The sequence below is a fragment of the Aulonocara stuartgranti genome, assembly GCF_965226115.1.
Source record: "Aulonocara stuartgranti genome assembly, chromosome: 1".
NCBI classification, from domain to species: domain Eukaryota; kingdom Metazoa; phylum Chordata; class Actinopteri; order Cichliformes; family Cichlidae; genus Aulonocara; species Aulonocara stuartgranti.
The window spans coordinates 3,536,058-3,550,650 of NC_138939.1; the positions used below are offsets into that span (position 1 = coordinate 3,536,058).

At 41.0% G+C, this 14,593-nt stretch overlaps 1 protein-coding gene across 1 annotated transcript; it reads left to right on the forward strand.

Moving 5' to 3' along the window:
- Positions 1-292: 292 nt before the first annotated feature.
- Positions 293-2,311, forward strand: LOC309686912 (uncharacterized protein; the record flags this gene model as incomplete). Its single annotated transcript, XM_082501582.1, has 3 exons — positions 293-1,144; positions 1,243-1,525; positions 1,658-2,311. Exons 1-3 carry the CDS (start codon positions 882-884, stop codon positions 2,309-2,311), a joined length of 1,200 nt encoding a protein of 399 aa, XP_082357708.1. The 5' UTR covers positions 293-881.
- Between the last annotated feature and the right edge of the window lie 12,282 nt (positions 2,312-14,593).

The window sequence follows — 14,593 nt, forward strand, 5'->3', positions numbered from 1 at the left end:
TTACTATTAGAGCTGGCCTACTGGTATTATACAGCTAATATATATCGTTTAGTATTAAGCCTTGCTTGTTCCATATTCAGTTTTTCAGCAAAATTTGTTTGAGTCAATAAGAAAAGATTGTTTCTTATATCTGGAGGAAGATTTTTTTCAATAATTATTAATGTTAGCCCGTTAGTTCCAGTTTTGAATTTTGGCCCACTGTGTATTTGAGTTTGACACCCCTGATGGAAATCATTAACATTTTTATTTCAGTCTGAGGACCATGTAATGTAGTGCAGAAAGGTGAAAAAGTATCTGTGTGTGTGTGTGTGGCCACTCAGATTCATGTGGCCTGTAAGTTTACATGTAGTTTTCTTGCTTGTTACAGTTTTTTTCAGTCGCTAACAAGCGTTTGTCCAAACAGTTGTCACATTTGCAAAACTCTAAACACAATTAGCACAGCATCGGTCTGTTGTGGCCATACCATTCACACATTTCATGTCGTGTTCACCCAATATGCAGTCAGTGAACACATTTCCACAATGCTTACATTTTCTTAACAGACAAGCTATACCTCCCAACAAAATTATGGACTGTTTTTGTAGTATCTACGAATGTTAACACACAACATCCCACAATAGCAAAAACAATATTCCAAACCTTAGATACAGTATAAAAGCCTCTGCTTCTGCAATGATATCAGTACAAAAACAATATCAATATCAAAAATATATCTCAGCTGATAATAAACAAACAACTGAATAATTGAGACACAGCTTATTTATGTTGGGTAAATTGGGCCAACCACAGCTTCTTCCATTCTGGCTTAGACTCAGTGGGGTTTATAAGGCAAGACCTTGAGGAGTGATGTTTTTGGAAACAAAAAAAAGACAAACACTGTAATGTCTGGTCGAGGAAGAGTAAGAGCAAGGGGCCCAGGGAGAAGAGCAGGCCCAAGGAGAGGGCAAGGTAGAGGTGTAAGAATGCGTGGTGGTGGCATTCCAAGGGCTGCAAGAACAGTAGTCAGTGATGAAATTCGTGCCACTATCATTGACCATGTAATCAACCATGGTCTTTCACTAAGAGAGGCTGGTGAAAGAGTGCAGCCCAATTTGAGGCGGTCAACGGTTGCCTCCATTATACGCATCTTTCAACAAACCAACAGGTAAGTATTGCATTTTACATGGATTGTTTCTATTCTCACTTGACATGTCAATATGGTCATACAGTAATGCATATGTTGAATTTTTTGTCTTTCTAAAGAATGCAACGTCTTCCACCCTCTGGGGGAAGAGGAAAGCTCCTCAGTAATGATCAGGAGCTTGCCATTGTAGAAATGGTTACTGCAAATAATGCAATAAAACTGCGTGAAATTCAAACTAGAATTGTGGCGGACCATGAGATATTTGACAATATCGATAGAATCAGCCTCACAACCATTACGCGGACATTGTCCAAACACAGAGTGCGGATGAAGCAGCTCTACACTGTTCCCTTTGAGAGGAACAGTGAGAGGGTCAAGGAGCTACGACGACAATATGTCCAGGTATAGTGTATATTCAATCCAATGTCCAGTTCTATAAGCTTTGCACTTTGCAAGTAGGTAACCTACACAATACTAGGTTACAGTACAGTATGGTATACAGTAATAACATGACTTACATAAACTTTGTTTCAGAGAGTTATGGAATTGGAGGCCAACCAGGCCCCTCATGAATTCATAGACATCGATGAGGCAGGATTCAATCTGGCCAAAAGGCGTCGACGTGGACGAAATGTAATTGGAAAAAGGGCCACAGTTGATGTGCCAGGACAGAGAGGGGCAAACATTACCATGTGTGCAGCAATTGCAAATGCAGGATTACTCCTTCACAGATGTCAGGTTGGACACTATAATACAGAGCGCTTGCTTGCCTTTCTCAATGATCTCCACCAGCGCCTGGTTCCAGAGCAGGGTCAGGAGGGTGAAAACATGAGGACCTTTGTAATTACCTGGGACAATGTGGCTTTCCATCACTCGCAAGCAATAACAACATGGTTTGAAGTCCACCCAAGACTGGTAAGTCTCTTCCTTCCACCCTATTCACCTTTCCTCAACCCCATAGAGGAGTTCTTTTCTGCATGGAGGTGGAAGGTTTATGACCATCAGCCACATGACCAGATGTCCCTCCTTGAAGCCATGGATGCTGGCTCCAGGGACATCACAGTTGACGATTGCCAAGGGTGGATCCGACATACCAGGCGGTTTTATCCCAGGTGTATCGACTTGGATAACATCAGATGTGATGTTGATGAAAACATGTGGCCTAACCCTGAAGATCGCAGAGATTAGATGCAAATTTTTTGCCTTTTTTTTAGCCCCCCTCCCCCCCCCCCCCCTTTTTTTTTTATCTTGGCTTTTTGCTGTTGTTTTTTTGTTCAGAATGCTCTTGTGTGTTTCATGGATATTTTGTTCACTGTAAGCAATACTGTAAAACTTTCTCTGTCCTATCATACTGTGTTTCTACTGTACCTCCTGTAGTAAACAGTAAAGAAACAAAAACTTGTTTGCTTTTTACTGGAATGCTTTTGAATGTGAACATTACTGTACATGTGGACATACAGTTACCAACCAAGACATTTCTGGTGTCAAAATGGTGGATTGCATGTTTCGCATGCAAATACCTGTAAAACTGAAACATAAAAGTCTATGCAGTTTTTGTAATGTCAATAATAGCCAGCATTTTGAAACCTGGTGTACTTTGATTGACTGCATGTACCTTGTGGAGTGAAAACAAGTGTTATTCTTTGACAGACTAATTTCATTTTGAGTCAGATTTATAGTGTTTTTGTACAGTTAGTGTGTGCAGAGAAAGATGTGTTCTATTTTGAAATGAAGAGTTAGTATATATTTAACAAAATGTATTTTTGAGAAGGAAATTATCCATTTGGCCAATTGTGTTTTTGTAGGTGTGAGTCTGTGTTAAGAGTTTAGAAAAAGTATCTGAAGTATGGGTAGGCGCTTGTTAGCGATTGAAAAAAACTGTAACTTCACTTCTTGAAAAATCTCATTATCAACAACAACTGCCTGTGCAGCTGTGATCTTGTATGCATTGCACATTTACTTCAGGATTCCTTAACTGAATGTGTTTCACATGCAGTTTTGGCTCCAACACATTTGAAGGCAGATAACTGTATATAAGCCAACGTGTTGCATGGTCAACATTTCTTTGAGTTTAATCACCACTTTGTCAATGCTGGATTTTCTCTATTAAAATAAGTATCTTTGTAAAGAAATAAAAGGCCATTGATTTGGTAACATGCATTAATATCTATTGCCAGCAACAGTGGGGAAGACGAAGCTGGATATTGAAGGGGTGATGCTGAATGCTGTCAGTGTGCGTGCTAGAAACCTTGGATATCAGAGAAAAGGGAATGATTTTTAATGGAAAGTGGATAGAGTGGTAGAGAGCGTAGCCGCTGGGGAGTGACAGGCTGTTGAAGTTTAGTTGAAGAAGAGAGTTGGTGATCAGTGAGATGGAGTATGGCTTCATGCTTCAGTACTACAGATGTGTTGTTTGCTTTGAGTGTGTTAATGTAAAGGACGAAGGAGCTTCACTGTGTCTTTGTGGATGTAAAGAAAGCATATGATGAGCTGCTGAGAGAGGAACGGTGGTTCTGCATTCACAATAATTGATGGTACATGACATTTGGAGAAAAGAGGAAAATCATGTCACCAAGTGTTCAGCACAACAGTCCCAACAATACTGAGTGCTGAATGTGGCAACCAACTGCTGGGAAAATTGCAGGGACAGAGGGAGGAAAGGATTCCAGTAAATATAACAAGTCTGGAGGCAGATATCCCACACTCAGTCCAGAAATCAAAACAGTAAAAGGATTCAATCATTTAAAAAAAGCCAAGCTTTTACCACAGCTCAAGGATCCAAACCAGATCTCAGAACCAAATCGACTCAAATGTGTAAGGTGGCCATCCCTCACATGAAATTAAAGGAATGTACATTTAAAAATGTACTTCCTAAGTTATATATATAAGGACACTAGGAAAAAGAGGAAAAAGACAAAGGTATCAGATAAAAAGAAAAATGCACAAAAAGGTAAAATCTGTAAGAAATAAAGAAAAATGTGACTGCTAATTTCTTCAGTTTCTTCAAACCTCCCGCAGAGCTTTACTTTACCAATAGGAACACAGCGGATCTGGTTCTGGTTCTGGAGTATTCCTTTTTAAAGATTCTTCCAGGAAACTTTGTTAACAGAGTTTGATTCAGTCGTAATACTGTCAGAAATTTATGGCCTTTTTGCTGCAAACATGAGACATGAACAGCTGAGGACAATTATGGGGTTTCTGATTTCGGAAAACAGCTGCTAAAGCTGTTAGAGGAATTAAGTAAAGAGTTTTCTTTTATCTTTTTATCCCACTGGAACACACTGCATGTTAAGCCAAACAGTATGGTGCACAACTGCTTTTGTGAAACCTGCATGGTGTAGACCTCTGGTTCCTAACACTCTGAAAAGATGACAGGACAGCAAAAAACACCTCCTTTAATCTTAGCCAGGACTGGATTATGAAGCGCAGTAGGTATCTGCCTGAGGGGCCGGGCCTGGACTCCAGTTATGCACAAAGCTTTTGTCGTCATCATTATTTTTCTGTTTTTCTCTCCAAAAGTTGTAAAGCTTATGTAACACCAGCAGAAACTGATATGAGCCAGAGAACAGGCGAATCTTGGGCATTAATATTAGCAGGGCCACAACTGGAGCTCAGCCTGAGTGAGACACTGATTGGAAATGTGCCACAAAACCAAAACTAGGAGCTAAAAGAAGTTAAAAAGCAGCAGCAGCGTTGGATAAAAAATATCTCAGACCTATGTTAGAAGTATTTTGTAATGCGTGTAATTTCAGATGAAAACATGAGGGCGAACATGTTGCTGTGCTTACTCCAGTCTGACCTCTAGCAGACAGCCTTGGGTACTAGCAGACAGGGAGGAGGTGTGGTTATGTGATGCCCTCCAGATTTTGCCCCAGAGAGTTCTGGGAAGCGGGAATCCACAGGCCCCCTGGAAGGTCCCCTCTTTGTCCCAGCATTCGTTATCACGCAGCGGAGACCTCTGCCCCAGATATTTGTCCCATCACTCTGACCAGAACAAGAAATCCACCTCCTCACAGGAGTAAACAGTAACCAATGACTGGTTGATATTCACTATTAGTTCACCAGTTGGTGGCTCATTGAACATCTGGAACTAGCAGTGTATTCTTTCACATGGTCAATTGCTAAATTACACTTCTTGGGTTTTTAGACGTTCATCTCTTTTATCAGTTTATACTTGAAATCTTTCAGTTTTGATGGAGCCACTGATTAATCAGGAATGTTGGATTACATTTCCCACCAGCTCTTTGATCCTGTAATTGTAGTCTGCAGAGTTCACCAGAGCTGGTCTGAACTGGACCGACCTCCTTCCTGAGGAAACCACAACATTGCTGTTTGTTTGAGTCCCTCAGGTCTCACATTTTCCTTCCTCCATGCTCACTGGATGTCTGAGAGCAGACAAGGTATCAGGTTTAATAAAGTCAGTAAGACTCTGCCATAATGAATCAGTATCGCACAGCACAAAAATACCCAAATGCTGTTTGGGTAGTTAAGTGTAAGGAGCAGCAGCTTTGGTGGCTTCTGCTATAGTTTCAAAAGACCCAGCAAAAATACTTTTGTTAGGAAATTGTCAGAGTAATATCATAAGGGGGAAAAAGGCAACTGAGTGATGGATCCTACCAAAAAACGTAATATCATATACAACACTGTGTGGGGCTTCCTTCTCAGAATGGTACAAACTAAGGTAACTAGAACAAAAAGAGAAGTGTGTTAGAGACCCAGTTTTACACTTAAGCACATTTATGTAGCCCGGCAAAATAGTTGCTACATAGGACACAATAGCAGGGGTTCTTGCAGCGATTTAATGGCTTAGAGATAAGATTCAAACCGGAAAGAAACACAAAATACCCAATGAAAAAATTTGCACAAAAACATATGGCAGTGGCTCTGGCTACATACAAACAAACAAAAGAACAAATTATCGCCAAGCCGAAACCACCAAATCATTGCAAAATGCCTACAAGCACTTACACTTCAAGGCAGTTTCTCTAACTTTATGGGCTCAAAATGTGGTCATAAATATTTTGTACTTGTAAATCAGGATTTGTATGTGTAAAAAAAAATTGTGTGTGCGTAAAAAAGATTTGTATGTGTAAAAGAAATTGTGTGTGCGTAAAAAAGATTTGTATGTGTAAAAGAAATTGTGCGTGCGTAAAAAAGATTTGTGTGTGGACTTAGCCAAAAAAAACCCTGCAAGTTACAAGTACGGATTTTGACCCTATTTTTCTTCCTTTCATCTGATTGGTTAATGTCATGTCAATCACAAATGTAACAATCCAATCAGAGAACAGATGGGTTTGGCTGTCGGAGGGGCGCTTTTTTGAACTGCAGGTCCTTGAAGGGTAGCAGCTAGGTCCCCTAACTTTCAGTAGTTGTTGAAAGGAAAAATGTGGTACATCAGTGGTTAGAAATACCATTATTACTTTAGGATTAGTTTAACACAACGTCAGGGCTGACCCGGGACCATTGCTGTGAGTCACAGTGCGCAGCATAAAAGTCCTTTCACATCGGACGCAGGATACGCTGCTAATGCTAACTGCTAACTAAAAGCAAAGGATCCAGAATTTGTTGCTGGCTGCTGGGCTCTGTGGGTTTTTGCAGCAGCTCTACCTGTACTAGATGCACCTGCTCCTTGTCTTTTCTATCTCTGACTTTATGTCCTCTACAAGAGTTTCTGTTTTTTTTGCTAGTTCTTCAAATGTTCAATAAAAACATGTATGCTAATTCATAACGAAGAAAGCTTTGTAATGAAGACTGTCATTTCCAAAACACTGCCCGCCCCCACCCCGCGGTCCGCAGCGCTGTTGAAAAGGCTGTGGAAGTCCCTGTATTAAACACGTAGACCTGTGACACAAAAATCACCAAACTCGGACGACCACAGACTGTTTTCCTTCGTGGTGATGAAGGAAAATGCTGGGTTGGCATGTAAAAGGGCATTTATTCCCTTCAAAGACCTGCAGTTCAAAAAAGCGCCCCTCTGACAGCCAAACCCATCTGTTCTCTGATTGGATTGTTACATTTGTGATTGACATGACATTGACCAATCAGATGAAAGGAAGAAAAATAGGGTCAAAATTCGTACTTGTAACTTGCAGGGTTTTTTTTGGCTAAGTCCACACACAAATCTTTTTTACGCACACACAATTTTTTTGTACACATACAAATCCTGATTTACAAATACAAAACCGATTTACAAGTACAAAATATTTATGACCACATTTTGAGCCCATACAACTTCACATTTAGACACACTGGAACTGCAGACTCTGCATCTTGCTACACACGTAAAGACTCGTGTTGCAGATACCGATTGCTAACAACGGCTACAACATATACACAGTCTTGTTAAAATATTGCCTTATAACTTTTTTAAATCAGAGCTGGCAAAAGTACAAAGATTCTGTACTTAAATAGAAGTAACATACTACTGTTCCAAACTACTCCAGTAAAAGTACAGGCCCTGAAATGTACTCAAAGTAAGAAAGTAAATAGTAGCTGTTTGGAGGACGTTTCTATTTTTGTGTAAAGTTAACTGAACCTTGGGCTGTGTTAACATAATGATAAAATATTATCAGTAGACAGGAATAAAAACGTTAGTCTAAGTAAAATTAAAAAAAAAATCTAATTACACTCAGCTTGAATCTACAGAAAAAGAAGGAAAATAAAAAATATTTTCCATTGTCTCCATTGTAGAGGGTAACTTTTCCTCTAAACAGGAAAACGTGTACAGTCAGGTGTTAAAGTGGATTCAGCAGGTGGGGGAACACTAAACTGGTTGTAATGGCTCAGTGTGGGGAACAGAATCAAACTCACAATCATTTCTATTGACAGCTCGAGGAGATTTTCTTAGTGTACAGGCTGTGATCAGCTGGCCTGCTGCTCTTTGTGGATGTGCACAACTGAATTCAACCAGATGTGAGCAGATGTTTGATGAGTTGTCCTGGCTGATTTCCATCCCCTACACTGACAGTGCAACGTTTATGCTGTCTGTTTTCTAGATGGTATGAAGTTGGTATGAATGTGGAATTCAGTCAGTGGATCTAAGCATCATTCACACCGTTCCTTTACTTTAAATCCAGACAGACCCAATATCTGATTTTAAAACATGCAGACTTACATGTAAACTTTAAATGAGCAGTTCCTTCCCTTTAAAGCTAAGCTCTCTTCTTCCTCTCTTGTCTTTCTCCATCTCTGAGTGAAGTTAGCTCTCTCTCTTTTCCCTTCCTGTGAAATACAGCAGCTGGACCTTTAGCTAGCAACACACTGGGAGACAAACTGCACACAGTTTGTGTGTTTGCTGATGTTTGTTGAGCTGATAGTAACGCTGCATTTGAAATTACCTGAGACTTAAAAAATAAAGTCACTCCCTTCATGTTTGCTCCTCTTCTGTAGAGCTAGCTTGATGCTGAGGTACCAGGAACTTACAGACACCTGCAGCTGTTCTGGTGTTGTTACAACCCCCCCACATAAAAACTAAAAATCACCGTCCCACTTTTAACCCCTGACTTTGTCACGTGATCTCTTTTTATGCAACATCCTCTGGCGATTAATAAACAAATTGTGTGTTTCTGTTTTTCTGTTTAGAATCAATCATTTTGAAGTTTGAAGGCTCACACTGATGAAACAATAACTGACCAAAATGTGTTAAAGCAAAAGTAACGAGCATGTTTTGAACATGTAAGAATTAGAAAGTGAGTTTGGCTTCCCTTCCTAACTGTATGTGTTATTTCTAATGTTTTTTCCAAAAGTTACCTTGTGGTTATCAGCTCATTTGGTTATGAATCAAAACCAGCCCTCCTCCTCGTGGCTCTTTCATGCTCATTAACTTGATTGTTTTACTTTGGGATAAAAATAAACCAGTGCTGTTGCTAAGAAATGCTATGCCAGATTTTCAAAATAAAAGTTATTTGCTTCTTTGACATTTTTACAGAAGCTCTGTGTGTTTTTTTAATTGTTTATTTTATTTTATTTTAGAAGTAACACATAAGCTCTGTGTTACTTTGAATCCCAGTGACACAGATTTCTCTCTTTCATGTCACACTGTTTCCCACTGGACTGAGAAATGGACAAGAGACAAAAAAACAAAGCATGCAACTCTTGGCAGTACGAACTGAAAGGTCAAAGGTCAAGAACTTCAGAAATCAGAGCTGATTCAGAAAGAACGTGTTGCACAGCCACAGTTTCAGCTGAGTGTAACCAGAACCGGCGCTGAGAACTCAGCATGAGGACACAGGCTGCTTCCAAAACACCTGCTGCTTTTCTTCTGCACTACAGTGTCCTTTTTCTACATTTAGATGTCAGGAAAAACACGCTGACGTGCTCGTCCGCACGCCTATGTTTGCCTGACTGAGCAGCTTTAAGAAGAAAACAATAAACGGGACAAGAAGACGTCAGTGAAGCAAGAGCTTCTTTATTTCTGTTCAACCTGCTACAATCATCACTCGATGATAATCCAATAATAAATAATGGTTTCGGTGGTTAATGTGTCAGCAGGGTGAACATGTCCTGTACATGTCCTCTAAATCATCTCTTTTACAGTTAATGTTTGTGAGGACAGCAGCAGGTGATGTAATGAGTTCAATAAGAGCACATGAGCTCACGCTGTCCTATATTCACCCTGAGCCAAGAGTATAGTGCCAGCACATGAAGAAAAAGAAATGACTCTGACTCTTTGTTAGAGATGAACTGAGCGACCCTCATGGACAGCTCATTAAACTGTCACATCTCATTAATACGCCGATAAGTCTTCAGTTTCAGTCAGTCCCATACTTGCGACCGTCTCAGAGTGATTTCTTTTTATAAGAACAATTAACTCCTCCTGTCTGCTTCCACACTCTCACAGGGGCCGCAGCATTTTTAGCATAACTTAGAACAAAGACTGGAAGCAGGAGGAGACTGTAGGACATCCACAAGTAGGGATACAGTCAAGAAGTCAGGGGTCATCCTTTATGCTGCAAAGAACACGCACTGATTGGAAGATGACCCAATTTTCCAACATATGTTTAACACAAAAAGCTTTTTTGAGAACTGAGACCAGTTGGACATTTCATTAATCCGAGAGAAACAAGAGAGTCATCTTCACTGGATTTTTTTCTCTCTGCTAGGAGTGAAACGTGTAACACATCCATACGTGAGTTCCCCAGTATGAGTGCAACCTAACAAACCAGCTTTTCCACAGAGGCTGAGCTCACACGGTCCTGACCTCAGGCTTCACTTTGTCTCTTTTACGCTCCATATTTTACCCCATGGCTCCTCTGCCTGGCTCTCAGCAACTCCTCCCTCTCTTTATAATATTTATAGATGTGCTGATTATTTAACACAGTTTGCTGCCAGTGCTGACACAGTATTTACTTCTGTTCCCCTAGATACTGTATGTGCTGCTTGCAAACCCACCTGTGCAGCAATCAAACTGGAGGTCAGACACTGCACAGGTCACCTCGTGGCAGACTCTCAACGCCTCTAATCATTTCCCTCTTCTTGCCTTTTTCAGCTTACTGTCTGTGACAGATGTGTTTCTGCTTCATTTCTCTTTCAGTAAAGACATCAGGAGCATATGCTGATTAGCACATATGCTCATAGACATCATGATGTTAGTCAGTGGTTAGTAGACTTCTGTTGAGAGTGTTTTCACAATCACCATCTTACTAGTTTGTAACTGGATATGCTGACACTGCATGCTCACATGGTAGTTGGTAGTAGGGAAGGCCCATCTGGTATAACACCCTGCTTTATTGTCCATTTGGACTCTAACAGGGATCGTAAGTTGCAAAATAAACACCATGTTTTATTAAGGCTTAGAAGTTGCAATTAAGCCTGCAGAGCAGGAGAAGTTGATAGATAAACAAACGTGTCTCTCCAGACTTCATTCTGCAGGTTTAAGGCTTTTCTGCATTGGCTTTACTTTTCAGATCCCAGAAGCAGTGTTGGGAAGGTTACTTTTAAAATGTATTCCACTACAGATTACATGCCCCAAAATGTAGTTTGTAGCGTATTCCGTTAAGTTACTCAATGAAAGTAACGTATTCTGAATACTTTGGATTACCTAATATATTATCATGCTGTTTACAACTACATGAATGTACTATTGCTGTGTGATTTATTACTATTACTGGAGGTAAAGGGACCTCTGGCTAATACGTCGGGTTCATGTCAGGCTCATAGCCGAAAACTAGCTTTACTTTGTTGTCTGGGTCAACTTTGCTAACGAGAGACAGAGAGAGGCGTTGAAAGGCTGCTCCAACGGAACTTATTGTTTCGGAAGAAAACACGAACACGGTGTACAGTCGAGTCTTAACAGCTTACTTACAGCTGGGCTCGTCAGGCTCTCTTCTTGGCTGCAGTGGTTATTATTATATTTACATGCTTCCAGCTCCCGTTTCTGCTCGATGACAGCTCGTACTTTTTCACTCTCCTCGCGCTCACAGACACATAACGTGTATGGCAGTCCATTCTCCCTGCAACACGGACTACACTGAACATGATGCTACATTCTTTAGAGCCTGTAGCATTCTGCCTATTAGCTTAGCACAACAACAACAAAAAAGCGCTCTCTCACCCAGGAAACACACAGTCGCAGAGAGAGCTTTACCCTGTAACCAACCCTGTAACAGAACATAGCTGTCAAACAAAACCCAAACAGTCCTGACCCGCAACAATATGAAACAGGAAAATACTGCCGTGTAATCCCTTTATTTCAACAAAGTAACTGTATTATAAATACCACCTTTTTAAATGGTAACTGTAACGGAATACAGTTACTCATATTTTGTATTTTAAATACGTAACGGCGGTACATGTATTCCGTTACTCCCCAACACTGCCCAGAAGGGATTTAAATTCATCATGAATGTGCTTAAAGGACACCAAATTTCCTCCCCTTTTTAAGAGAAAAGGATTCAGAGTCAATTTCTCTAAATTCCAGAAATTTCTTATAAACCCTTTGCTGGTCAAAGAAAAGTTGGCCTGCTCCTCGAGTCAGAAAATTGCTGATGTAGGTTCATCCACAGCTGGAGCTCAAACAGGCCAAGAGAGGATGTAAGTCTGTGTTTTAGGAGGGGCATATTATTAGAAGGGGGGATAATAATAAATTGCTCTGTGGGGATTTGCGTTCCTTTCTTTGCACAGTGAGAATTAAACTCTGTGACTTTGCAACGCAGCCAGTTGGTATCCCACAGAGCTTTGAACAATGGGAGTTATTTCCATCACTTGGCTCAGGGCTGCTGCTGCTTCTGCTGGAGGTGGTGGGCGTGGGGGGTGCAGCAGGATCGTCCGACCACATATTTTAATCAAGAGGAACATTTGAGGTCGTCTCCCCCTCCGCGCTGATGGAAACGAGCTGGATTTCCTCCACTGCTATTCTGCCAGAGTAAACGCTTACATACACGGCGGCCAAGCTGCGTGGAAACACCGACTGTTGCTCCCAGCATCTACTGCGTTTGCTCTGTCCAGTAAACTGCTGCTTCATCTCAGTGGAAACAAGCAGCTGCCAGCAGCTCAACCCACTGACCTAGCTAATTCTGGACCAGATCCACTGCAAAACATCTGAGGACACGAACCGGACTGGAACTTCCTACAAACCGAATAACGAACACCATTTAACCCTAAACTTGACCTATTTTGTTTCCCCCCTATTTTCTGTCATATACATGCTGTTACAGTGGTACTCATACTAAACATGGCCAGAGTTTCAAATCATGAGGTTAACATGCATGCAAGTAATTCCTTTAAGGATGTAAGTGATCCTTGTGATGCCAGTGAGAGTGAAGATTATGGAGATGGTAATCTTGGGCACACAGCTCTCCCTCTTATTGGCACCTTATACATAAATAAAGAGTTATCTTATCTTATCTTATCTTATCTTATCTTGACTTAAACCTCAAACGTTATTTTATAGCCACAAGCAGAAAGTCTAAGACTCATCTCAGTGAATACAACATCTAAAGAGGATGCCACACCCATGTTTTGGTTACTAGAAGAAGTTTCTTCCTCTAAACAGTAAAAGAAACTAAAGGTCGAAAAGAAACAAAAAAGTGGAAGAAGCCTGAGCCAGCCAGGCATCGGGCCGTAGGACCCAGAACTTCCCTCTCCAAACAAATGAGGTAACTGAAGCAACAAATAAAGCAGCAGAAAACAGGCTACATCCATCTGAGGAGTAAAGAAAATGAATCCCCACAACGAAGCAGGGATCTGAGGATGCAGCTTGGTCAGTTTTCCCAGCATGCTTTGAACATGGGCGGGGGGGTCGTTGATCACTCCACCTGGCACACCTGAGAAAAAGAGACGAGGTGAGAATAAAGCAGAAAAGAAGAAGCAAAGAGGAAGCAAACACCTTACATTATATGTGTCATTTCATTGAGATGCTCGCCAAACCATCTCCCAAGAGCTGATTGGTTCGATGGCCACTTCTTGCGCAACATACAGTGGAGCTGTTCCCACATCTTAGTAGGGAGATCCAGTAACCATGGTAACCTAATTACCCGTGACCTCATTACATATAGAATACCAACTGCCTGCTGCAAAGTTGGGAGCTGTGATTTGTCTCATTGTCCTGTTGTAAGAGGAAACTGGTTCCAATAAAGTGAACTCAGATTAAGCGTATGGTGTTCCAAGACAAACAGCCTCTTGCATTCAAGGTCCCTTCATCCGGTGCAAACCTCCCACTTTACTACAACAAAAGTAACCCAACACTATCAAATTACAAGCTTTTTAAAATCAAATTCTGGCTTCAGGGCTCCTGCAGCATCTTTTCATTTGTTGAGTCTCACAAACGTACTTATTTATTTATTTTTTAACTCAGAGCCTTCAAACTTAAAGTTGTCCTTTGCTCATGCTCAGTGCGCTTTTCTTTCCAGCTCTGCTAAAAAGGTCAGCTCCAGATTTATCCAAGGGCATCTTGGTCTATGGTTTTGTCATGTTTGACAACACCAGAACAGCTGTGTTGTTTAAAGACTGCATGAAAATCATCTGCAGGTTTGTGCTGGATAAACAGGTTAGTTTGGTGTACTGTGATGGATTTAAAGTAAAGAACTGTGTGTGACTGGTGCACAGTGGCTGTAGTTTCATGCTCAGATGAAGTGTAGCAGAGATTCATATGAATTTTAGCTGATGATGCTTAGATCCACTGACTGAATTCCACATTCATACCAACTTCATACCATCTAGAAAACAGACAGCATAAACGTTGCACTGTCAGTGTAGGGGATGGAAATCAGCCAGGACAACTCATCAAACATCTGCTCACATCTGGTTGAATTCAGTTGTGCACATCCACAAAGAGCAGCAGGCCAGCTGATCACAGCCTGTACACTAAGAAAATCTCCTCGAGCTGTCAATAGAAATGATTGTGAGTTTGATTCTGTTCCCCACACTGAGCCATTACAACCAGTTTAGTGTTCCCCCACCTGCTGAATCCACTTTAACACCTGACTGTACACGTTTTCCTGTTTAGAGGAAAAGTTACCCTCTACAATGGAG